The sequence below is a fragment of the Cyanidioschyzon merolae genome, chromosome 2 (assembly GCF_000091205.1).
Source record: "Cyanidioschyzon merolae strain 10D DNA, chromosome 2, complete genome".
Lineage (NCBI taxonomy): Eukaryota > Rhodophyta > Bangiophyceae > Cyanidiales > Cyanidiaceae > Cyanidioschyzon > Cyanidioschyzon merolae.
The window spans coordinates 367,559-391,694 of NC_010128.1; the positions used below are offsets into that span (position 1 = coordinate 367,559).

A 24,136-nucleotide genomic window follows, 5' to 3' on the forward strand; every position below is an offset into this window, starting at 1 on the left:
CTCTGGGCAGACTAGAGGTGCCCGTTGCGCGCACAAACGCGTTGAATCATGGTATGGCGTCAAAGTCTACAACAAGAACAACAGCAAGGTCGGGAAGGGTAAATGCGCTGACGACCCCAGAGCGAGTGAACCGGTGGCCGGCGCCTAAGAAACGTTGCTGGCGCTGCGTAGAGCACTACGGATACGAGCGAATACCCAGTGAACCAAAGGACCTTCCATTCAATGGGGCACGCCGGTACCAGAATGCGCTCCACAGTGCGACATTCTGGCGTACCAGGGCCCTCTTACCGCCACAAGCTCTTGAGTCCGCAACGCGCATCATACTATCGGTGAACCTCTGCAGCATCCTATGAGTGCCACAAGGTTTGAATCCCGAAACGCTGGCGGGCATCCGTGAACCACTGATGTGTCCCAAAGTAGGGGTCCCAGTCGTCGTCCTCATCATCATCATCACCATCATCATCATCATCATCGACGTCGTCGTCATCGTCGTTAGGGTCTGCGTCATCATTGTCTCCGGTGCCCGCTGAAGTCGTGGGAGCGGTCGTAGCGGCTTCGACGCACCCAGGGGCCCCATTGACAGCATCTACAACCGCCTGCCCGGTCTGTGCCTGCATCGTCGAGAATCCGTTATGCGGAGCAGTGGACAATCCAGACGCCTGGTTCGGGGAAAGCGCTGCTACCTGCATTGACCGCTGCCCAGCGCTCGTGTCTGCGCCGTGCCCTACCCAATGACCTTCGGGCAGTGGAAGCAGGGCCAGCGTCCGTTCGCTGCCTCTGCTTCCATGAGACGACAGTACACGAGCCGGAGAGCGACCCATTTCAGCTCTCAAAAGCGGCATTTCAAGCGCATCCGATGTCGAGCACGCTGCAGGGTGTATTGTAAAAGCGACGGAGATGAGGTACGGGAACGCATGCAGCACGAGCCGGGTGTAGCGGTGCAGATCTGCAACCACATGCTTGCGATCCTCAAAGTGCTCCAGCTGGGACTCTATGTGCCCACTGGCTTCTGCTGCGGCAATGGACGACTCGAAGAGGGCCAGTTCGGCACGCTCGCGAGGTAGGAGGGTCCTGCGCTGACGGCGCGCAAACGCTAGTCTCATAGCAATATGCGCTCGCATACCGCGTACCGTCTCACGACGAATCGGCACATAGACAAAGCATTGGACGCGTAAGACGGACCTTGCTTCCACAATGACTCGCTCAAACTCATTCAAGTAGCCAAGTTCCAGCAGCAAATGGCCGAGTCGTGCCACCAGTTCAGGATCACGTTCCAGCTCTGCAGCGTGCTCGGTCTCGGCGAGGTGCAGTTCAATCTCCGCACGGCGTCTGTAGCGAACAAGTTCGGCAGCGTAACTGATAGGCCCTGCCTGGATAGTCCATAAACACGACTGCAGACGGCACGGACAAGGTTCGTTGAGCGCTTCAGCAGCAGCCCGAAACACGGCTTCGATCGCCTCGTACTCCCTGGCGTTGAGCGTGAGACGCCCTGAACCGCCGAGTAGCACTTTTTGCATATGTGTATCAACAGTGATCCGCTGAGATGTATCCGGATGAAGCAGGTTATCGAGAAAAGCGGTGACTTTGCTCCCACTGGGGACCCCCAGACAACCCGCCAAATAGTTCAGCAATGAATTCATGGGATAAGAGCCGAAGCGCGGTCGCCTCACCTGCGAAATCGCCCGATAATTGAGCAGTGCGTTGATCGTATTTGCCGCAATCGATGAATTCGGTGAACACGTTGCAAGGAGCGAAAGGAAAAGATGCATTTCGAGAGCGTTTCCGTATGTCGCGCCCTGAACTACATCGTGGAGGTCCTGGTACCACGTGTACATGGCTGGATGCGTTGCGCGGATGCGCTTCAAGTGGTCGCCCAGTGTCTCCAGGGTCGGTGGAGGCCTCTCGAAACGGTGTTCCCCGAGAACCTCGATACAGGTGCGTAATGCAGCTTCAAAAGGCAACGGCTTGCTGGACGCTGCAGTAGGTGGTGCAGGTTTCACCAGCGTCTGTGAGTCGAGTCGTTGGCGTCGAGCCCATTCTCTGCGCGCTTGCATCCCATTAGCGACTGGATTGAACCGCACCAGCTCCTCCAGAGCATGCCGGACTGCCCGCAGCTTCCGCGATGATGCCCACTCGTCCGGTACACTGAAGACCCGCGGATGTGTTTCGTAGATGCACTCTCGAAGAGCGTGCTGAACGTGCGCCTCGGCAGAGAGGCGGGGTGTAGTGTCCGCAACCGTCCCGCGTTCCCGCAGGATGCGTCGTTCGTACGCATGTTGGACGCGTACGTAGAGCAGCACGTGCTCCTGTCTGCGCAGCTCGTTGGTGATCGCTGCGAGGCTCTTTTGTGTGGCTCCGAGGAGTTGCTCCAGGCGGTCGCGACCTTCCTGGACGAGAGCATCGATTTCCTGACGATGTTTTTGACGGAGTCGTTCACCTTCTTCACCGGCAGGGTACGCATTAGAGCGAAGATATTTCGTAGGGTTTGGCGCAATCGCAAGTGAGCCAAAAGTCTTCGGACTGCCTCCAGAGGTGTCGCTTGTGGTGTGCATGAGTAGCTGCTCCTGGCGATGGCCGACGCGTTCCAGCCACTGCTCCCGTATGCTCATGAGCCATTGTTGATATAGGGCAACATTCTGCAGCGGCCAGAGAGCACGACATGTGTCATCTGTTGTTGCGACGTGATCAGGAGCTGTGCTCTTGATCCCGCCCTCAGTGGTCTGCGTGTGTGCCGCTGCCTCCGCTGCTGCTTCACGGACAACCGATTCGGCTGCCGTCTGTATCTTTGCGTCTTGTTCGGAGTCCTCAGTGCCGCTTGATCGGATGCGCTGCTGATCCTGAATCCAAAGCAGGGCACGGGACCAAGCGTCTTCCATGCTCGCGTCAGTTACAAGCGAAGCGACGGTAGCATCGGCGTCGACCCTGTGCGTTTGAGGATCCTCGATGCCGCTGATGCCCCCGTTCGATGCACTGCTCGCTGCTGGTATATTTTCGATTATAGACGGCCGCCACGGGGTGAAAGCGTGTTCCTCTAATCTCGCGTTCTGCAGCTTTGCTGACGACGGAAGGGCATCACATGTTGAAATAGCACTGCAATCGTTCCGCAAGCCCGCGGAAGCCTGCTTCATTGGTGACTGGAGCACTTTGGGCGGTCTCCAGGGCGGTGCTTCGCGTTCACGAGCTCTCGACAAGCACAGCCTAGGACGCCGCGGCCCAAGCTGGTCACGTTCAGGTCTGGTTGAAGACTTTTGGCCGCTGGCAGCAACGGTAACGGCTTCCTTATTGCCAGGGCTACAAGCGTCCTGGCCGTTTCCCGGCACAAGGGAGCTGCGCTTCTTCGGGGACCAAAATGTCTCACAAGCATACGATTTGGCTTGCACGCTGTTTTTTTGTACGTCAACCATATTGCTTACTTCTGACGAACGCGAACTGCTGCCGCAGCGCACCGGTGTAGCAGCGGGCACAGTCTCGAGGCCCAGCGCTTTAGCGGCCTTCAGAAACGGATTTTCGCACGCGTTAGGTGCGAGCACCCTATCCAGTAATGGTGTCGCCACTCTGCCTGAGTCGGTTTGCGGGGAACTAGTCGGCGGCACGAACGCTGGACCTGGTGGAGCTGATGCCTCTTCCTCTGACGTCTGCATCGCGGGGAAAAGCACAACAGCTGGACCCTTATTTTCCCCAAATTCTCCGCTTACAGCAGCCACCTATGCAAATACAGTATTTTAAGGTCGGTCTCTGGAGATTATGAGCCAAAGATCACAACTAAACACCGCAAGTTCCCGAAAAGCTCAGATAGCGCATTCTGATACCAGATCGCTTAGAGCGCGATCCAGTACGCAGTTGTTCGCGAGGCGCATCGGCGGCTGGAGGCGGCGGTTGATCTGCAGCGATCCATCGCAGTGCGATGGCTTTGTAGTGTCTCCAGCCTAGGCTCTTGAAACTAATCTGATATAGTAGACCGGGATACAGTATGCGCTTTTGTCGGGTGCCTCGATCGTTCCAGGCGAGATGCAAGGATCAAACGTCGTGGCAGATATGGACGCTACAAATGTGCTATGCCTCTGCCGAGATCACCAGATCCGGGGGACGTAGCGGGCATCATAACTTGGACAGCGACGATAGCATGGAAATGACTTGAACTATCATCGGTTCTAGCCCATGACGCGGGATAGAAGCAAAATTCAGGTCAGGTCCTTATTCCAGCGTCCGTGCGGCATGCATAACAAGCATAGGGATTAAACGTATATCCGTGTTCAGGAATCCTACCGTGCCTTGTTTGTTTACGATCAATAAAACTAACGAAACTCTTCAAGGCTAGAGTGATGCGTACCTTATCCAGACAAGCGTAAGCCGCAGAGAACGCTACGCTTTTGATCGAAGCGTCGAGGGGTATCCTGCCAGGCCCCTACATCTCCATGTATGTCAAGGCGGTACTGCGATGGGCAGTAGCTTCGGCACCAGCGACAGACCCTATAGCAAGAGATTATTCTACGTGAGTTTCCAATCTACGATACTTTATTTCAGCTGCAGCGCGATACAAACACGCATGTGCCAAGGCGGGGTGTCGGACACGTGTCCTTCATCGATCGATGAGGCGTCTCGCGCAGCGCATGCATCGCGCTCGATGAGGGTACCTGGGAGTTGGGGCAGATATGAGACACGACGCGCGTGCCGCCGTTGAAGGGAAACGTGATCTTGATCTTTAGCGTCTAGCTCTCGTGTAAAAGTTGTATTTTCGTTAACTTCATAGGCAAGTATAGTTTTTAGTTCGATTGTGTTTCAACCCTCAAGTGAAAATATTCGATTGATTTTTCGCAGTGTATAAGAGAAGCCTTCACAGAGGGTTCATTTGAAAAAACTCAAAAAGGAAAGTTATGGAAGAGCAAGTCGACGATCCTGGAGGCCCAGGGTCGCAGGCTGCCAGAAAAAACAAAAAAACAGTGCCGAGTCCAGAAGAAAAGGAAGAGAAGAAGACCCAAAGGGGGAAGGTCCTACGTCGAAGGCGGCAGGAAAGACGACTGTACAACGAGATGGTGGTGAATACCTCTCTTCTTGGACATATCAAGGATCCGTACGAGCAAAATTTGCGAGACGCTATCAGAAACCGTGTCGATTCGGACTCCAGGAGTATTATAGAGGCGTCGCCAGGACTGATGCATTTAGCGAGGGAGGTGTATCGCGACGTGACGCACATGGAAACGGTCGAGATTCCGGACGAGCTCTTCGACCAGACTTTTATTCGTCACCTAATGCTTGGCACAGGGGAAGCGCGGAGGGGAAATGAGCGGGTGCAAGTCCTCCACGAAAACTTCGCGGAATTCCGCTTCGAGGGTAATCGATACAGGGGTGACGGGGATATTTACATACGCGGCGCCATGAAGTACCTCACGAATCTGAAGAACCATTTAACAGTGAACCTCGAACGTTTCATGATACGCACCGAGTTTGCACTTTACCCGGGCATCTCTCGCAAGGGGATATCGGCGATGATCAATGGAATCACGAACGATCGCCAGCGAGAAGATGAGATCAAGTTCGTTGACAAGAAGCCGTCACACAGGAGCATGAATGAAGTCTCTGTAATCCGTGCGCCTATACAAGAGCACCGTGCAGTCTTGGGGCTGGCGAATCCAACAGACAAGATATCAGAGTTGAAAAATGATAAGGAATGATGTTATCCCCTCATCCTACGCTACTTCGTGCTTCTGGAACGAGAGCTCGAACGCAAGGCGGAGATGAAGCTGAGTAAGGAAAAATGAAGTGTCGGAGAGACGAAAGGCTGCGCTTCTGACGAACCGCTTCAGTGTCGTTCCAATGTGCAACATCAAGTCACATTTCGTGAGTATCGATTCCGGCGTCCTTTACGGCATTATGAGGCAGATCTGTCCGGAGTCCAATGTGAGCAGGGAGGAGTTCTCCGGTGAAAACCGGGAGACGTACTGGAAGAATATCTTCGATTTCAAGCGTCTCAAAGTGAGCAAGCAAAAGGTATTCACGGGAATGATCGGGACCGATGGAGTCGCCATGTGTGTACACTATCGGCGGTTGAAGACAGATCGTCCGTTCCGTCCTCGACTTCGCCCTCGGCGAAGCATGGAGAAAAGAAGGAGGCGGATCCTGCGACGCTGGAGGTGGAGGATAACGACTTTGTGGTAGGCGTGAACCCCGGGAACACGAATATCGCAACCATCACAGCACCCAAGCGTGCAGAAGATGGTACTGATGGTAACTTGCGTCAGAAAGATATGCGTCTTTTGAGATTCTCGAGAGCGAGATACTATCGAGAATCCGGTATAATGAATGCAACGAAGAAAATCGAGACGAGGAACGCAGGAATGAGGGATATCCTGGAAGCTATGAGCGAGGTGACGAGCCGCGGAGCGGAATTTCAAGCTTTTCGGGAGTTTATGGAAGTTCGTGTTGCCCATTGGGATGCGCTGTGGGAAGAATATACAAAGACCCGGTGGGCTCGTCTGTGTATGAACGTGCACTGTGGTAAGCAGCGTGCATTCGCGAACTTTTTCAATCACTTGAGCGCCCACAAAGAAGATGAAAGTCAGAGGCTGTTAGTAGCATTCCGGGCAGAGCGCTGGAAGACCCAAAAATGGACTACGCCAGCTCCAACTACAAGAACGTTCAAGGAGTGCGCATGGCGTTTTGTTCCGATACCTGTAAATGAGTTCCGAATATCCTATACACACCATGAACTGGGATGCACACTTCAGAGGGTCGAATTGGAAACGTGCCAGCGGAGCAATGAGGATATAAAAAAGTACGAAGCGCTGACAGAAGCGCTAATGAAAAGGAGGGCGAAAGTTCGTGGACTACTTGCGCTGGTGAGCGCAACCAATGATGGGAAAAAACGTATGGAGTTGGTGAACCGAGTCTTTAACGCAGCTATCAATATAAGGAAATGTGCGGTGCTGGAGAATAGACCTCCAGAGTGGACAAGAGAGAATCATACGGGGCAACCTCTCAAAGTGGAACGATATGAGAAAACGTTGGAAGCAGTAGTGGGTGGCCGGTCGAAAAAGACGGAGAGACGTCTGCACGTCAGTTGGAGACGTCTTGTCTAGGGCGCGTTCGCCGCCACTACTCTACTCGGTCGGCGTCCTTCGCCTTTAGGACGGAGTTCGTTGGTGCTCGTTGATGTTCGGCAGCAGCCGACGCGCAACGGTGAGGAAGAGCTTGTCTATTATCGAAGAGGATGAAGACGAGGCAGTCAGTGAATGCGACAGTCCTGCGGAGCTCCGGCACCGGATCACTGACGGACCGAGGAAGTTTGACGCTGTCGGAGTGACCGGTCACGGCGTGGAGAGCGACGAGTCCAGTGCTGGTAACGAAACGATGCCCTCGAGAGCACACAAGGTGCCACTCGGCCCGGTGGAGCAATCACGTCTGGGAACGAGTGCGCGCTCGAGACGCCAAGAGCAGCGCGGGCAAAACACTGACCAGATTCGTGAATTCCAAGTACGGTTACAGGAAACCCAAGATGCGCTGAGAAAAACTCAGGCCGAGGTAAGTATGCTCCGGGCTCACGTCTCGGCCCTGGAGATGGCACTGGAGGAGCGGAACACTGAAGTGCGGCGGCTACGTGAGCAGCTTGCATCCAGCGCACCAGGCGCTAGTGGGACTTTGAATGTACAGCAGGGGAAAGTGGCCTCGGCCGTAGGTCGAGACCTGCTCGGACTCTTAAGAAGTAGCCATGCGTCCGCAGCTGATTCGCCGATATCGATTTCCACTGTCTCTGAGGGCGCACTGAAACCGTCGCTGCCATCACGACTTGTCGAGCTGCGCGCCAATACTTCTCCAACAGCGAGCTCATCTGCGTCGAATATCTTGCTAGGTACTCCAGATACTGGAAAATCTTCGATGGGCAAACGTTGACGCCGGTGCCTCTAGGCCGGCGAGAGCACGCCAGATAAGTCTTCTGTAGTTGATGAGGTACCGTGGCGCTGCTCCTTGTACACTGACAGGCATTGGTGTGGTCTGCGACCGCCCTTGCCGCCCGAAACGGAGCGGATTTTCGTTGCGCTGGGAAGTGCCCGCTGCAGAGGTCGCTCTCTGGGATGTACTCGAGCCCTAGATATTGTATTAGAAGCGGATTATCCCGTATGAAGACTATCGAAAACGCTTTCACGAGACAGGCCATGGATTATGGGAAGTTGCACTGGGGAATCACTGCCTTGCAGGTTTCTTTTGTTGCATCATCGGAATCGTAAGCTGGCACTCTTGTATCTCTCTGCGACGACCTGAAAAAGAGCGTTTCGTCTGCGAAATCTTACGAAATCATGGACCACAGGGTGTGGTCGAGCGCAGAGAAGCGTTGCCGGCTTGCATTCGGTCCCGTATGTTCGTACTGTCTTTTCTAAATGTCGCCTCATTGCTCCAGCTCTATGTCGCTAGTCATGCGTGCAAAGATTCAAATGTGCAGGCAGGTCTATGTCCAGTTCCAAGTCCGCGACGCATGAAAGCAGGTAAGGCAGCAGGCATGGATGCATGTGTACGCGTTTGTTCGCATCCACGCGGGCAGGTAGGCAGGTAGACACGCTGGTACACAGGAGCTGGATTCTGCATCTGCGCTCTGCGAAGGCTATCCAGCAAAAAGATCGGGATACGTGCTGGGTCCCAGTGCTAAAGATCAGAGCGTGTACCAAATACAATGTGCAAGGAGTTGATCAATGGCATGCAAAGGCGACCGCCACGCCCTCAGGTCATGTTGTTCACGGCATTTTGCGACAATTGCATTGAGGTACTCGTTCGCATCCGTTCCATCTATTCCAGCTTCTGGAAATCTAGCTTGAAAGGTATCATATTAGGAAGGGAGCAAGCATTGATGATGCCTTGCACCTGACAGCTCTTCAAATCCTCGATCGCAAAAAGTACGCATTGGAGGTTTAGACGAGGCGCAACCTTGATGTGTCGAGTTTTAGGGAATAACGTGGGCGTTTACCAGCAAATCTTAACAAGCTAGTTCTTTGCGCTGGGGATGGGGGGTGTCGCATTGCGGCTGCTGCGATCAATTGGGCGAAAAACTCGTGCCATGATTGGTCGGCATTTTTCATCTTCTAGGATCGAAGAGAAGAAACAGGGACAACATGGGTGCGGCATTGTTGTTGGTTTCCAGGGACCTGACCACCAGGCCGATCTAAAACCACAACTTCCACGAAACACGAACCAGACCTCGCAAGGTGGGTGCAACGATGCTGACCGTTGTCAAGGGCCGGTCCGTTGACTTTTTTTTGGTTCAGAGCAGTGGCTCGGGAACACCTGTACCAGAAAGATCCTGTTGTGTGCGTATGTGTCTCTCGCAGGCGTACAACACAGGGATTGGTTGGTGTCGATCGGGGATAGGTCGCAGAAATGTTTTATGACAGTCTGTGTCAGCTGGCGGAAAACAGAATTCATTGTACGAGTCAGTTATTCTACTGACAGCAAGTGGATGAGCGGTATTTCTCGTCGTCCGTGCTCTGAACGTTGTGCACCTGGAAATGAACTCCTAGAACGTTGTCTAAACATCGGGTCCTTGTCAATCCTCGCCAGTCAAGACGTTTTCAAAGAAATACGTCTAAAGAAGCCGCAGAATCTCAGGCCCGCATACCAACGATCCGAACGCTGACAACGATACGCGAACAGACAAAGGAGAACGCACGCTCGAACCGGAGACCGCTGCACGGTGAATACCCCACTGTTGCATTGGTACTTCCTCGCGGACGCATACCATATGATAGAAAGGGGGCGCGGGGGATCGTCTAACGCCTTCAGCGTCTGTTCGGGAGGACCCGCACTCCTGCACGAGATGTGCGTCGTCCAGGAGTGGCAAACGCCTGGCTACAGCGCAGAAACAAGCGAGTATCGTATCAACATGAGCCCCAGCAGCGAGTCAGTCGTGAGGTCGCCTACAACTCGCCAAGCGGGCCCTGTCGTTCAATGCCTCATGCTTCGTCGTCGGGGCTTTCCTCGAGGAGTCTGCTCCCCGTATTCACATGTCCTGATGTTGCATAAAGTCGCTTTCCATCACTCACCAGGTGTCGAGGAGGACGCACCAGCGGTTGACGTTGAGCTGCCCGTGACGCCAGCCAGCGCTCTTTACTTCGGTCCGGTCGACAGTGGCTTCTCTGCCGTCGAACGCCAGGGTTACGCTCCGGGTTGAAGAGGCGAGTCGTTCGCATCCGTGACACCCCAGTTCGTCGACAAGTTGCTTTCGGCCTTCATCAGCCGCCAACTACTGCGCTCCCTCTCTGCTCGTGTGCGGGAGGAAGCGGTCAGGCGCGCTGCAGTCGCCAGACGCCCTGGCAATAGACCTGGTGACGGAGCGGCACCTAAGGAATAATAGAATCGTACAAGTAAAAGACGAGCTTCAGTTTTGCTGCCCACCAGGTCCGTCCGAACTCCAAGGGCATACGAGGATGGCAGAGCGTCCCAAGCATATCCTTGCGAGCCGTCGCAGTCAACGAAAACGAGACGAAACCACCAGGCCAGCGAGAGAAAGACTCCTCTCCAAAAGAGGACGGGCAGCGACTGAAACGATCGAGAGTCGGATCGGAAAGGGCGGTCTGTATTGGTTATCAAGGCTTCGCTACAAGAGCACGCGAACGCGGAGAACCTGCCAGAAAGCGACGTGCAGGACGCTATCAGGGGAACCATAGCTCCCTAAACGAAGGGGCTTCGTCAAGCCTCCCTCGCCTTGGTGGACATCGAGGAGCCGGTGTTCCTACCCGTTCCAGATGCAGGGCAGCCAGCTGTCCATATTCCTACGGAGTCTTTCGATGAAACCTTCGTGCGACAACACATCTGAGACTCGGCACCGGAGACGCAAGCCAGTCTCATCGTAGGATCAGAGGTTCGTACACATGTTTCTGACCGCTGCTTGACGCTTTGCGACACGAACCCGGTGACCTGAACATCTACACCACAGATGCCGATAACGATGGAACAACCCTCAAAAACTGCAACCGCATGCAGGTCATTCTCTAGCGCTTCATGAGGCGCTCCCTGGAGGCGCTGTAGCCTCACGCTGCCGGGACCAAACGAGTCCGGAGAGATGCAGTGCTTCCTCTCGATGTCGCCGGCGGCAAATGACAAGCTGGTGCTACCGATACCATTCGAAATGGAGGCGAGTTTTTGCAAGCACCGTCTAGACGAGAGGCAGCGTCGGCTCAGCTCGTGCAAGCTGATGGTGTTGCTCTGGAACTCGGACCGGCAGATGTCGTATCGAAAGGATGCTTGAGACACGATACCTACCTTGCTTGCATCTCGCGTGACGATGGAGTCATGAGCAGAGCCCTCCATAGCACGTCAGCGTAACTTCAGTTGTTCGAGCATTGCATCTTGTTCTCGCGGGGCATGCGATACGGTCCCGGTAACTCGCCTCGAGGCCGCTTGCATTTCCCGGAGACACTTGTTTCGTGTCTTGTAGAGCGAGTTCAGTGAGCTCCGGTTGCACTGCGTACGCCAGGATGATACGTTGGAACAACTTCGCCCAGATCATTCGAGGCGCTCGTTCAACGCTTTCCCTCATTCGGATCGATGAACGGAAACGGTGGTTACAGAGGCGATGGCGACGGATGGCATGGGAATGTGCATTCGCTTTATGAATCCTAATCGTCAGTCGAGTGACGAGACTCGTTTTCATGCGTTCAACGCAGAGGAAGATAATGCCGTCGTGGAGGGCGCGAGTCCCCTGCCTGAAAATACCCTGGCCATCGCCGTACCTCCGAATCAAGAGAACGGAGCCGACGACCTCATGAGGAAAGCCGATGACGCTTCTTAGCTTTTCCAGAGTTCCGCTTGATCGAGATTCGGGCATCTTCGACACCGGCAGGGACACCCAGATGAGAAGAGTCGGCGTCTGGACCCATGTCGATGCTCGTTGCAACGTATCGAGCATATAGCGATGCTTTATTCGCTTCATGGAGATTGGCCGTGAGCACCCGTATGGCTCAGGGCCACGACCTCTGGCAGGGGGATATGGGATCGTACTGGGTCGCCAACGCTATCGGTTGTATGGGGGCAAGTAGTGTGCATTCACTTCCCTTTTCAATGAGTTATGAGAGGAAATCACGCGGAAGGCGCGTCATTTGGTGGTATCCTATGGCGCTGGATGTGCTGCGGCATGCAATGCTTGCACTCCTGCTCCCCCTCTGACGAGAGAGTACAACGACTGCAGGGATCGATGCTGTACGATTTTTATGGATGCATTCTTGTCGACATACACGCATCACGAGCAGTGCTGCACCACGAAAACTATGAGGGAGGAATCGAGCGACACAGTATCCGAAGCGCGAGATGACTGGCGGGCTAAGCTGACCGAACGATAGATAGCGAGCGAATCAAAGATGATAGGCTTGCTATGGTGTATTGTCACCAGTAAGAGAACGCGCAAGCATTTCCTCTACCAATACCGCAACGTTGCGATCAGCAAACGGAGTAATCTCGTGCGTTCGGAGCGTTTAGCGGCACGGCGTCGAACGAACTTCTAGGGAATCGTTTCGTACTCCGCATGGGCAGTGTGCTTGGACACGGACGACGTCCCGTGACGGAACCTGTTGTCAAATGCGAGGGTATTGGATTCTGGGCGGAGCTACGTACGGGCATGGTAGGAGTCAGCACCCGAATAAGGCTGGAACTCCGTATTTAGGTACATACAATGGGAACGAGTTTTCAGGGCAATTCATGAACGTTCGTATTTGCCCATGATGCGACGTTTCTGTTGATGAGCAAGCAAATGTGAGTATCATTAGGGAGCTCACTTCTGGACAGCATGATGCTGTGACTCTACGCATAGACCTACGCTTCTCGAAGGCAGCCGCTTTATGACACGGGGCGATAAAATCAACGTCGATACCCGCCAGCATCCAAAATACTATCTGGATTGTGGTGCCTCGCATCGTTCAAGCGTTCCGAAGGGTGCGTTGCTTCCAAAGCGTTCCAGGTATTCTGCGTTACTTTCGCAGATGCAGCATGCTGTCTCGCTAGGTGCAGAGCGATCACGGGCAATTCGGCTTAAGGCGCATGATGGAAGCTTCCGATCTTGCAGTTATCTCGAGTGCCGGTCTTCATGGCCAGTGCACGTGGAAACGTTGTCTTTGAAAAGTTTCGTGAGAGCGATCGCACGGAACTCGACGGGTTTTCGGAGACACTTCAACACAAGCACCTTGCCGCAGACGTGATCGATCTAGATGCGGCTGGGGCATAGCATCGTGCATCGATTCGAAGCATTGCTCCACAATAAGCAGCAAATGAGCAACGCAGCTGTGGATATCGGGGAGAGGTTCGCGATCGACACGCCTCTTCGCGCAAAGAGCGCTCCATCGCGTCGACATTCACAGGGGTCATCGTGCTGGTAGACCCGCCTTGGAACACTAGCAATGCATTGTCTCGATGGATACGTATTCGTCACGAGGATTGATACCTTGGCTTTGAAGCAGCAGTCTCTTCATGAGACAGCTGCTTCAAACCAGTGCCGCCTCGGCCAGCAACGTCAGCAGCGTATCGATGCGCTGACCCATAAACCATCCACACATGCACCACTGTCGGTGAAACGCTTACTCACCTTCCCTAGCTTCCACCGAAACAAAAACTTTCATTTAATTGGCGTATTTAGAACTAGATAGTCACTCAGCTCAGAAACGATATAGAATCATTCCGTCGTCCTGAGCAAGGGGTAGTTTGGATCCAGTGCATCTCTGGCCTTGTGCGACGCTCGCGTTCCCCTGATCGGCTTGCTTACGAGGCAATTGTTACTCAAGAGTCACGGTCCACAAGTGAAAAGCAACGGTCGCTGGTACAGAGCCGAAAATCCCCACCGATTCGAGTGCAACAGTTGCTTGGGCGCACCGAACCCGAAGCAGTCAAAGCCAATCATCACTTGAAGACTGCACCTCTTGCCACGCTGCTTGACCCTTATCAGCGACATAGACCTTGACTGGAATCTGTCGTCAAGAGTTACCTAGTGCTCGATCGTGCCCACCCGAGTCAGCGGCCAGTAACGAAATACGGCACGTCCGATGACGTTACGCTCGGGGAGGAAACCCCAAACATGCGAATCCAGCGAGTTGCTCCGATTATCGCCCAATACGACCAGATAGCCGTCAGGGACCTGGACGGGACCCCATTGATAATCCGGACTTTCGGCAATGTAGGTCTCGATCTGCGCCTCTCCGTTGACATAGAGTCGCCCGTCGCGAATCTCGACAACATCACCACCCAGAGCAACCACACGTTTAATCATCGCATCTCTAGCACCATACTGGTGCGCACCTGTCTCTCCCGCAGCGTTCAGTGCTTTTGCGGTCTCTTTGCTGGCCTCAATGAGTGCCGGCGGCGGGTAAAAGACCACAACGTCGCCTCGTTGGATATGACGACCGAGTTTCAAGGTGACCTTGTCCACAAGCAGCTGATCGCCCACATCAAACGTCGGATACATGGAGAGCGATGGAATGTAGCGTGGCTCTACGACGAAAGCGCGAATGAACACAGCTGCTAAAAACGAGGCCGTAAACACGCGCACGTCCGCAAACTTGTCGTCGCGCCACAAGCGCTGCCACCAGACTTGCCACTGCTGCACAACAGGGATTTTTTGTGTCGCTGACGTCGCTGCTGGCGCTGGAGACGTATCGTCCGACTCCTCACTAGTCGACCATCGTTCGCGGACTTTCTCAACGAGCTCCTCAGTCGCTTGCTCGGTGAGCATGCGCTGCTCTATCGAGCTTGTCCCCCAGGCGACGTCAGGTAGGCTCTCTGGCTTCCCGTTCACTTCACCAGGCACCGCTGCGGTGTTCTGCCGCTCATCGTTGCGCGAGATGCGGGCCAAGCAAGGTCGGAAACGCGACCCAGCCCGAGACGCTCGCCAGCGAAGTGATAAACACTTTGAAACGCTCCGCGCTGCCCGGGGCCGCAGCACGAACGCCCCCGAGCAAGTGCTGAACGCACAAAGTTGTCGTGAATTGTACCTGTCCATACACGTATTTGGCTGGCAAGCACCCGTTTTCCCTCAAGCTCAACTGACCACGTACGCTTCACAAAGCGCTTGTGCAACGTTTGACACAAACACAAACGCAAGCTAAAGAACGTTGGGTGTGTGTGTGTGGAGATCGTTGCATCACGCGCCTGTCAGGGCGCGCCGGCGTGATAGTCGCCGGCGCGCTTCTCCAGCGCACACCTGGGTGCCGTGCGATATACCTGCAGGTGCTCCTGCTGTGTTTGCTGCGTTCATGGTATTGTGCGAGGTCCCGTAGGTACGCGACTGCGTTGAAAGCAGGTTTAGGCTTCTGCTCCTTCAGTGTTTGCTGCGTTCATGGTATTGTGCGAGGTCCCGTAGGTACGCGACTGCGTTGAAAGCAGGTTTAGGCTTCTGCTCCTGCAGTGTTTGCTGCGTTCATGGTATTGTGTGAGGTCCCGTAGGTACGCGACTGCGTTGAAAGCAGGTTTAGGCTTCTGCTCCTGCAGTGTTTGCTGCGTTCATGGTATTGTGCGAGGTCCCGTAGGTACGAGACTGCGTTGAATGCAGGTTTAGGCTTCCCTCGCGGAGCATCATCTGCTTGCTCTATTCATATCATTCGATTTTTTAGATCATTTTTGTAAAAGGAATCCATTGGGACTTGAGGGCAAGTCATGAGGGCTTCAGGGTTCGCGGAACGTTTCAGGAATCCGGTCGTATTTTGGGGCTGTCTCAACCTAGGGTTTGGTACAGCATTTCGTGACGTAGCCGGAATCAAGATGACTCCCGACAACCTAGATCACGGGGTTGTAAAATCACATCGTTCACGATCCAACGCTGACGCGCGAATGCCTACGCTTCTCTATTCTTACGTGTCGCGCGCTCAGATCAGACTTGCCTCAAGTGCTCATTCTTTATGTTTGAGGGTTACGGTTCAGTGCAGCCATTCGCACCAATGGACTGACGAAGGACACATCTCGATATGGTGCCTAGGCGACTTGCACAGAAGCTCATGTCGAAAAGCTCACCGTTCTTGTCACTACCAATAATCGATTCCGTTCGAATGTCAAGGATTCATTTCCTGATGGCGATCGGCGAGACTGCAGTTCAAAGACGCACGATGCCTTTCACGAAGTAGGCATCCAGAGGCTCCCGAATACTATGTTTGTATGGAAACTTAGCTTGGACTCTGAGTCGAGTTATGGTAGCGCTCACTTCCGATGGAGCATGCGTCACAGCTTTACATCAAGGGATCCTAGACAGATCGAATTTTCTCGCCTTGTTTTGCAGGTTGGATTTTCCGTCCAGTACTTGTCCCATGATAAACAAATTCGCAATTCGCAACACCTCTGTATCGAATGGAACAGCGTGCGCTCGCTCGTGCAATGGAAAAGGACTCGCCAGCGGGACCATTCATCGCAGGTCTCTGATGGATGGGTACGCCCCCCGTCGCAAATAGAGCGAGAGCACTCAAGTGAGCCCTCTGTACCCGTAACGCTCATATAACGAGCAGGGAAGCGAACAATTACGCATAACTTGGTAGCCTTGAGTAGCGGAGGTTTCTTGGACATGCATGAACACCTGAATACATTCAAATGTCAGCGGAACTATGGGCTCACTGAGGCTGTCTTCAAAGAGGGTGAAATTGGCAAGCGAATCGTCGATTTCAACACACCCCTGTGAATCATATGCGTCGACAAGAATCGGAGGCATCTAAATCGTGAAGTCAACGTCTATCAAACATCCTTCGACCGCTAACAACGGAGCTCGAGAGGCTAGAGACGCAGACGCTTTTAATCCATGAGATGAGCTCGGAGAAAAGGTGTCAATTGGAAGGAAATCGCCCGCAAAAAGCTCGTGCTCATGACAGCGGCAAGAGCCCCAAACTTTACTGTGCATACTCATGGCAAAGGGGCATCTTCCATTTTATTCCGACAATGGTGGAAGTTCGATCGCCATGCGTCTAACGCGCGCCGCCGCCGTTTCCAGCGCTGCGTAACACAGCACTAGGATCCTGTAAGACAAGGGCGAGGAATTCCACATAAAAACTTATCTGTTCCATGACATGCGGACATTTCGTCGTACATTATGGATTCGCGGACGCTCCGAAGCTCCATGCTTCTGCAACGAACTCCTGTACAACACATCTCCAGGTTCGGCGCTGGATAGGATACCCATGCGTTTCGCGTATGCGATGCTCAGTCACAGATGACGTCCTTGGCTTGCACTTTTGCATCCGCTTTCGTGCTCGCCCACTGTTCATCGCAGCGTAGAAATAGACGATCAAGCGCAGTCGAGTGCAAAGCTACAGTCGGATGCGTCGGAGCGTCAGGCTCCCGGTTGCCGCGGCGAGCACGCGTTCAAAACCAGCGCGCATCGCCCAACGCTGCCTGTTGCAGCACATCGTTCCTATACCTCAAATACGTTAACATTCGTGAACAGCGAGTATCACCCGGTGATTCCTGGGGCACGCATATCTTCCCTCTATCCCAGGTGAATACACGTTTTCGCAGCTTCCTCTGCATACCTGGTGACATCAGCGGAGCCAGCGCTACGGCACCACGCTTGGCGGTGCTCGAGGATCCGGAAGTGCGAGGCGTGTCGACGACCAGAATTTTCTAGGCGCGACATCCATACAATACGAAGAATCCAGCGTTGCATCGCCTCATCCGCACGAACACCACAGGCGTCCGTCAAGAATCAACGCGAGAGTTCGGGATCACTTCTGCCCGACTTCTTCGAAGTGAAACTATCTTCGAGGCTTCTCAGAGCATCTCATGCTCGATCAGACACTACGAAATGCATCTCAAGGGGAGACCGTCTTCATCTGCCCTCTTCATGCTATGCGATGGAGGACGTAAACGGAGAAAACACCCCGCAGGGAGGTGCGTTCGCCCCGCGCCTGCGCAAAAGCGCCTGCGCTTCCCCGTTGGGTTAATGGACGCCGGCAGCTCGCGGCACTTATCCGGAGACTCTGTGTGAGCCTTTTACGACTACCTACTTTTCAGGTATGCTACCAGTTCAAAGCTTGCCAATTCAACGCTTGGGATTCGTGCTGCCGTCACCCTGTCAGTTGCAGTCGCGTGGAGTTTCGCACTTGCCTCGCCGCCAAGCTGGTGCAGCGGGGTCTCGGAGCGCTCGCACAGCGCGTAGGTGCGTACCTCCAGCCAAGTTACGAATGAGCACAGCGGAGCGCGACAACCCTGGATGGACCGGGCAAGACGCACTGGATCCCGACACAGCGCTGGCTGCTGAGATATTGCGGCAACTCGTGGAGCGTTCAGCGGGAACGGAAGAACGCAATCAGAACGAGGCGCTGCCGCGGGAGACACTGCGGGAACTCGGAAGCCGCGGAGCGCAGTCGCTCGGTCGTATTTGGCAACAAACCGATGCAGACGCTAACCTATCCGAGTTCACGCTGGCCCAACAGCTGACAGAGAACACCAGGGCGGCGCTGAGGGAACTCATCGAACGTCGAAGCGCTGCGGCTACGAGTGCGTGGCTAAGGATGGAGCGCGAGCTCAGCCGCTTCGAGACCGAGAAAGAGCACGTTCGTGCGCTCATCCAGGAGCAGAATCATCCCCTTGCACTGTTACGAGCAGTTCCGCGTTTCATCCTGAACTCTGCACACCTAAGAAATCTCTGTCTCGCAACAGCTTTCACTGCGATAGCCTTGGTTTACGTCACCCTGGGAACCATTCAAGGTGCACCATACCAGAACGCAACAATTGTTTGCACAGTGGTAGCCGCTGGCAGCATGCTCTATGCGAGCCAACGACGAGAATATTGAAGTTTAGGCACTGCCGTCGTCAGAGACACAAACGTCTCCCCATGGCGTTGTGTCTGAACCCGGGGGATTCACGACGTCCATGAGAGCAGTCAGCGGCTGGACGCATCCGTACTCGACATGCGTCAGCCGTTTGTTGCATGCAGCAATCACACATTTCACGTGGCAGCTGGACCAGGTGCGTCGCCCTCTTTCTCCCCGGAGAGGAACACCAGCGCGGCAAACCGCTCACACACCGGCTGGTTTCGAGCAACGTGCTGATAGTTTTCATCTACAAAGACTTGGCGGCTCGTAGCGGCGCATTTGGGTAGCCACTGAAGCAACGCCAGCGACGGGTTAGGGTCGCGCGAAGCCCGCGTCTGCTCGAGGTCGGCAAGCATTTGCCGCCAAACTGCATCAAAGATGGCCTCTGCAAATTCAGCGAAATCCATACTATCGATGACATCCAGGGTCTCGTCCAGAAGAGCGTTGAGCTGCAGCGCTGCCTGCTGCGCCGCCGTACCCCGAAGCGTATGCTGTGTTCTGGGGCCGGCACCATGCGCCTCGACGTCGCCGCGCGGGGGCCCCGTCAACAGCTGATCAGCGTGCAACTGCTCGAACAGGCTCTGACGCGTCGCCTGAATCAAATGTTCGAGTACGGACGCCATCCAGAGTCCATTCGGTGAAACAGACGTTTCCAAGTGGTAACTCATGGACGCATGGCTCGCTGACCCCGAAGCTTTTTCCGCATGCGCTTCCCCGTCTGTTCCCGGATGCGAGGGCGCTTGGGAGTCGGCCTCGCGTCTGCATAAACACCGATGAGCGCTCTCCCATAGGCTAGCCAAATCGTGGATCTGCAGCGGCGTCTGTAGATCCCAGCGCCGCTCCTCCAGTTCATGCTGCACCCTGCGCATGATGTTCTCTGTGATGAGCGTTTCGAGAAACTCCACGTCGCCGAGTTTGCGTGCGAGGCGCAGGTACGCCCTCTGTACCTGCCGCATTGGCTGTTCTAGGTTCGCTCCAGGTAAAGCCAGGAGTTCTGTGAGTAGCTCCTTCTCGGTAGGAAGTGAGTGCTGAACACTGGAACGGCGTTCGCGGCGTTCGTAGCGTTCGCTGTTCGCCAGCGCCGCCGCCAAACTCAGATACCGACCAAGTAAGTTGACTTGCACGCACACAAGGGCCTGTAAAAGGCAGTAAACATAAGCAGAAGCCAGAACACGGGTAAGCGAGAGCACCGTGAGTTGCTTCCAAAGCAGCTGCGTCGAATGCCCCGTTGTCGGATCCTCTGAAGGCCGGTCGTTGCAACTCGTATCCTCGGTATGAGCACGGAGCTTGCGAATGATACCTGCGGTATCAAAGAAACGTTCCAAACGCTGTTGTAGTAATCCGCCTAAGGATACAATAGTCGCTGTCATGGTCCGTTTGTTTGTCTCATACTGCTGGCGGAACACTTGGAACGCAGAAACGACAGCGGATGATGCTTCTTCGTCGCTTGTTGGGGTTCCGCTGGGGTCTCCCGCGGCACCGCTCTGCACAATCGTACCCAGTGAGTGCGTCTGCGGAGACGTCACACCGCTCCAAGCCGACCAGAGCTTCCACTCCGCCTCCTTCTTCGTGAGCCAGCGGCGTAACGGCCGCCATGCGAGATACCCTAGACCGGCAACGGCCACCGCTCCCGTGAGGTAGTAGGTCCAACGACGCGCTCGTCGCATAGAAGTAGCTACCCAGTAGGAAAGAGGAAGCTCTACGTCTCTGAAATTACTTGGTTGCGCAGCAAACGAGCTTTCAGGGGGCAACCCCTGAAGAAAAAAAGCTGCCTGGGTTGGCGTGTACCCGTTGTGACGTGCTGGTCTTCGGGTGTCTCGCGACTGAAAAGCGCAGACAGCTCGAAACGCTCTACTGCGACGCTTATTCCGTTTTTGCCAGCGACCTGCAAGAAAAGCTGCTGCTGCTGCTGCTGCTGCTCGAACTAGTCTAAGGACCGCGTCTTCTGTGTCCAGCGGTGAGCCGCAACCCTTTCCGCAGAATAGCGCCCAAGTCTTTGGAACTGGAGCTCGAATCACCAGTTCCGCTTCTGGAAGTTGTTACCCAAGTACCTCGACCGGCTACAACCTGATACGTACCCCCGTTTCCACTGCGTTCGTTGTGCGTACAGCGTCGATCCCGCGAGCCCTGGGCAGCTCACGAACAGCTGCAGACGGCTGGTCCCAGACGCCTCACAGGTCCTCGGCCTTTCTAGGCGCAGTGCGAAGCCAGAGCGGTCCCAGTAGGGTAACGGGCTTCAAAAAGCAGCCCCGAACACTCTTGGTCGACACTACAAGCACGTGTCTGGGATTTCAATGGACTGCAGTCAACAAGAAGCAAACACACACACACACACAGAGAGAGAGAGCGAGGGCAAGAGAACGTCAAGTCGTTTTCCCTGGAAAAGTCGCATCGAGGCGTTGTTGAGCAGGGCGTCCAAGCGCGGCAGCTGCTGCGGAGGGAGTCGTCACACCACCGGGACGTTTGCTTTGGTGTCTTTCCATAACAGCTACTTGCAGTTCATCTTGTCGAATGGAAAGCACGCTCTAGCCAACAAGCAACTTTATAGGTCTGTGTGAAGAACTTGCAGTCCCTACCGGCGGAGCGGAGGCAGCCAACGCTACCTGTTTCGCTCGGAGCAGAAACGGAGCACTGAACAGCAACGAACGCCGCCCTGTACATCACTGCTACAACTACTATTTCTCCGCTACTACTACTACTACTACGCTATCACTGCTGCTTCACTGCCGCTCTGGGGGTGCCTTGTGTTTCACGCGCTACCTTTGCGACACAGCAGCTTTCCATAGAGACCGCCACCGTCTTTACGGGAAACGAGCGCGCTGCGTGTCCCCACTGGATATATCTCAAACTCTTTGGGCCCGAGCAGCGCTTTTCAAATCGAGACTTTGTAACTGTGCGACTGGAAGCACTCACTGGCGACCACTTTCCTGCCAACAACGCGCTGTATGCCCTGGACCAGCTTCAAAGCATCTGCGTCTCGTATCACAACGCTCACCGGCACGCTATCTGCACAGCACCATTGTCGCTATGGAGCACTCCGGGCCACTACTTGCCTTTACCTGTCGTGCGTGGGTCACTATATTCCTTCTGGGCAAGAGTGTGGATGTGTTGACCCGTCGTCGATTCTCCCGATGGTTGAGCCAACACCACATAACCTGGGCGCTAGGCGTGTTCATATACCAACACGCTTTCGCCGCTCCCAATCCAGATAGAGCAATACTGCAGCCTGCAATCGAGAGGAACCAGAGAAATGCTCCGAGGCAACGACCAGCTCGTTTTCGCCGACGAGTCGAACGGATGTTGCGATGGAGCTTCGAAATTGGTGCGTATCTGACCTTGCTGATCGGCTTGGTGTGGATCGTCTGGGTCCTATCCCAGTTGTTGCAACAGGTGCACCTGCGCTCTGCGTGCCTGGTATCGCGTAGTGTGAATCGCGCCTATGCGCCTCTAGACGACAGAAAAGCCGTGGCAATCAAAATGTCTACGTCGCTCGAGGAAGCGAGCCCGAATCCGAGAATTCCCCGCGCTCCTTCGAGGATGCATCCCGGAGATGCCGCTCCCGGTAAAATGCGTGAGCGTGGTGGTGTGAAGGTTCATTTTGGTACCGCGAAAGCGGTCGCACTGTCTCCATTTGCCAATAGCAAGCCAGTCGAGGATTCCGGAGCGGAGCATTTCGCAGAGGCTCCGCTTGCGTTACCCGCAGCACGGCCCGGTGAGCGTGCGTATCGCGGGGGATCCACAGCACCGGCAAGCCACCCATCGAGCAAGTACTGGTACACGAACGGTGCTGGACAACTGCTGGATATGGGCTTGCTAATTCTGGCGATTGGACTGGCAGTAATCGCCCATGAACTGGGTCACGCGGTTGCTGCTTCCCTGGAGGATGTGGCGCTCACACACCTGGGTCTATTTGTTATAGCCTGTTTCCCTGGTGCGTATATCCGGTTGGAGTCGCGCACGCTTCACCGTCTGAGTCTGCGTCAGCAGCTGCGCATCTACGCTGCTGGTTGTGTGCAGAGTCTGCTGGTAGCCATGATATCGCTCGGCATGCTGAACGTGTTGCCGCTCGTGGGGCGCTTCAGCGGTTACGTGGCCTCCGATCGTCACGAAGGTGCTGTTGCGGCCTGGATTCATCCGGATTCTCCCTGGAGAGCAATCACTGAGCCCGAGAGTCTCTTGATTGCCATCGATGGTGAACTGGAGGCTCCCGCTGGTTACATTTGCTTGCGACATGTATCCGCACCAGTTGTGACGCGTTGTGAAGTTACCTCTGGTCGATGCGCTTGCGTTATCGAAAGCGACAAACTGCCGGAGACGCGTATCCATGACTCGGTAACTGCCGCTGGCAAGCAATGGCATTGTATGGTCTTTGAAGCGCCCCGCCGACGGCTTAGTGAAAGCACAGCAAGCTCGCTGCTCACTGGCGGTCAAGTTGCGCGGCTCATGTCGATGGACACGTTACCAGCAGCAGCGTCCCGTTTGATGTGGTTTGATGAGACCCCCGAGCGTATTACGCAAGAGATGCGCTTCAGCGACGACGTCCAGCAGTCACCACGGCCGTTTATGGGTCACAGTTTGCTGCATACCGCGGAAACGTTGCTAGCGTATTTGTTTCTTGTCTCGCTTGGACTAGGCCTGCTGAATATTATACCGGCTTTGGGGCTCGATGGTGCGCATCTGCTGCGACTCGTGGTGGAGGCATGGATTCGAAAACTCAGTCCGGAGCGGGTGCGGCTCATTCGCACGCTGCGGCTATTTACCCGAGTGGTGCTAGTCGGTCACACGCTGCTGCTGGTGGCGCTCGGACTTGTGGCAGTGCTCACGCAGCACTTGCCTATTGGCGCAGGTTAAGTGCTTGTTTCCGTGGATACGCTTTGATGTTCACAGGAGACAGAACTTGTCTTTTCACTTAGAGACGGATGACGTATGCTGGTACCGCCAGAGGCAGTGTGCGTTTCCCTAGGAAGGCGTAGGTTTTTTGAATCTGGACGCATCCTTGTTTTCCAGTAGACATCGATCTTTCGTTCGAGAGTCTAGACGCAACTTATTTCGTTCCTCTCCGTTCCTGGGTGCTGCATAGGCTCTACTAGAACAGCGCGCAGTCCGCGCATGTTGACATCTCCATTACTGGTACCGAGAAACCAGAAGATGACCGCTGAGCGGCGAACGTGCATCTACAAGTCTAGACAATGACGACGACGACGACGACGAAGGCCTCCGGTTAGGCATCCAGTTCGTGATCCAAGTACTGGCGATGCAGGTGTCGCTTGCAGGCGAATAGCTATGCAAGCGACGCCGACCAAGCGTCGCTAGAGACATTTTGTCTATGCGCTGATCACAAGGTGCACCGCTTGTGTATCGAATAAAGACCTTTGCTTTGGTAA

At 54.7% G+C, this 24,136-nt stretch overlaps 5 protein-coding genes across 5 annotated transcripts, besides 1 other annotated feature; 2 read left to right on the forward strand and 3 right to left on the reverse strand.

Moving 5' to 3' along the window:
- Window positions 1-347: 347 nt before the first annotated feature.
- CYME_CMB136C (hypothetical protein) lies at window positions 348-3,641 on the reverse strand (the record flags this gene model as incomplete). Its single annotated transcript, XM_005535164.1, has 1 exon — window positions 348-3,641. The coding sequence occupies one exon, from the start codon at window positions 3,639-3,641 to the stop codon at window positions 348-350; it is 3,294 nt and encodes a 1,097-aa protein (XP_005535221.1).
- Window positions 3,642-3,927: 286 nt separating this feature from the next.
- Window positions 3,928-7,123: a sequence feature (repetitive element).
- A 6,828-nt stretch (window positions 7,124-13,951) lies between these two features.
- On the reverse strand, window positions 13,952-14,962 carry CYME_CMB139C (similar to signal peptidase; the record flags this gene model as incomplete). Its single annotated transcript, XM_005535165.1, has 1 exon — window positions 13,952-14,962. The coding sequence occupies one exon, from the start codon at window positions 14,960-14,962 to the stop codon at window positions 13,952-13,954; it is 1,011 nt and encodes a 336-aa protein (XP_005535222.1).
- Window positions 14,963-17,951: 2,989 nt separating this feature from the next.
- CYME_CMB140C (hypothetical protein) lies at window positions 17,952-18,731 on the forward strand (the record flags this gene model as incomplete). Its single annotated transcript, XM_005535166.1, has 1 exon — window positions 17,952-18,731. One exon carries the CDS (start codon window positions 17,952-17,954, stop codon window positions 18,729-18,731), a length of 780 nt encoding a protein of 259 aa, XP_005535223.1.
- A 155-nt stretch (window positions 18,732-18,886) lies between these two features.
- CYME_CMB141C (similar to peroxisomal biogenesis factor 3) lies at window positions 18,887-20,419 on the reverse strand (the record flags this gene model as incomplete). The annotated part of the gene is made up of 1 exon (XM_005535167.1): window positions 18,887-20,419. One exon carries the CDS (start codon window positions 20,417-20,419, stop codon window positions 18,887-18,889), a length of 1,533 nt encoding a protein of 510 aa, XP_005535224.1.
- A 1,360-nt stretch (window positions 20,420-21,779) lies between these two features.
- CYME_CMB142C (similar to S2P metalloprotease) lies at window positions 21,780-23,603 on the forward strand (the record flags this gene model as incomplete). The annotated part of the gene is made up of 1 exon (XM_005535168.1): window positions 21,780-23,603. One exon carries the CDS (start codon window positions 21,780-21,782, stop codon window positions 23,601-23,603), a length of 1,824 nt encoding a protein of 607 aa, XP_005535225.1.
- Between the last annotated feature and the right edge of the window lie 533 nt (window positions 23,604-24,136).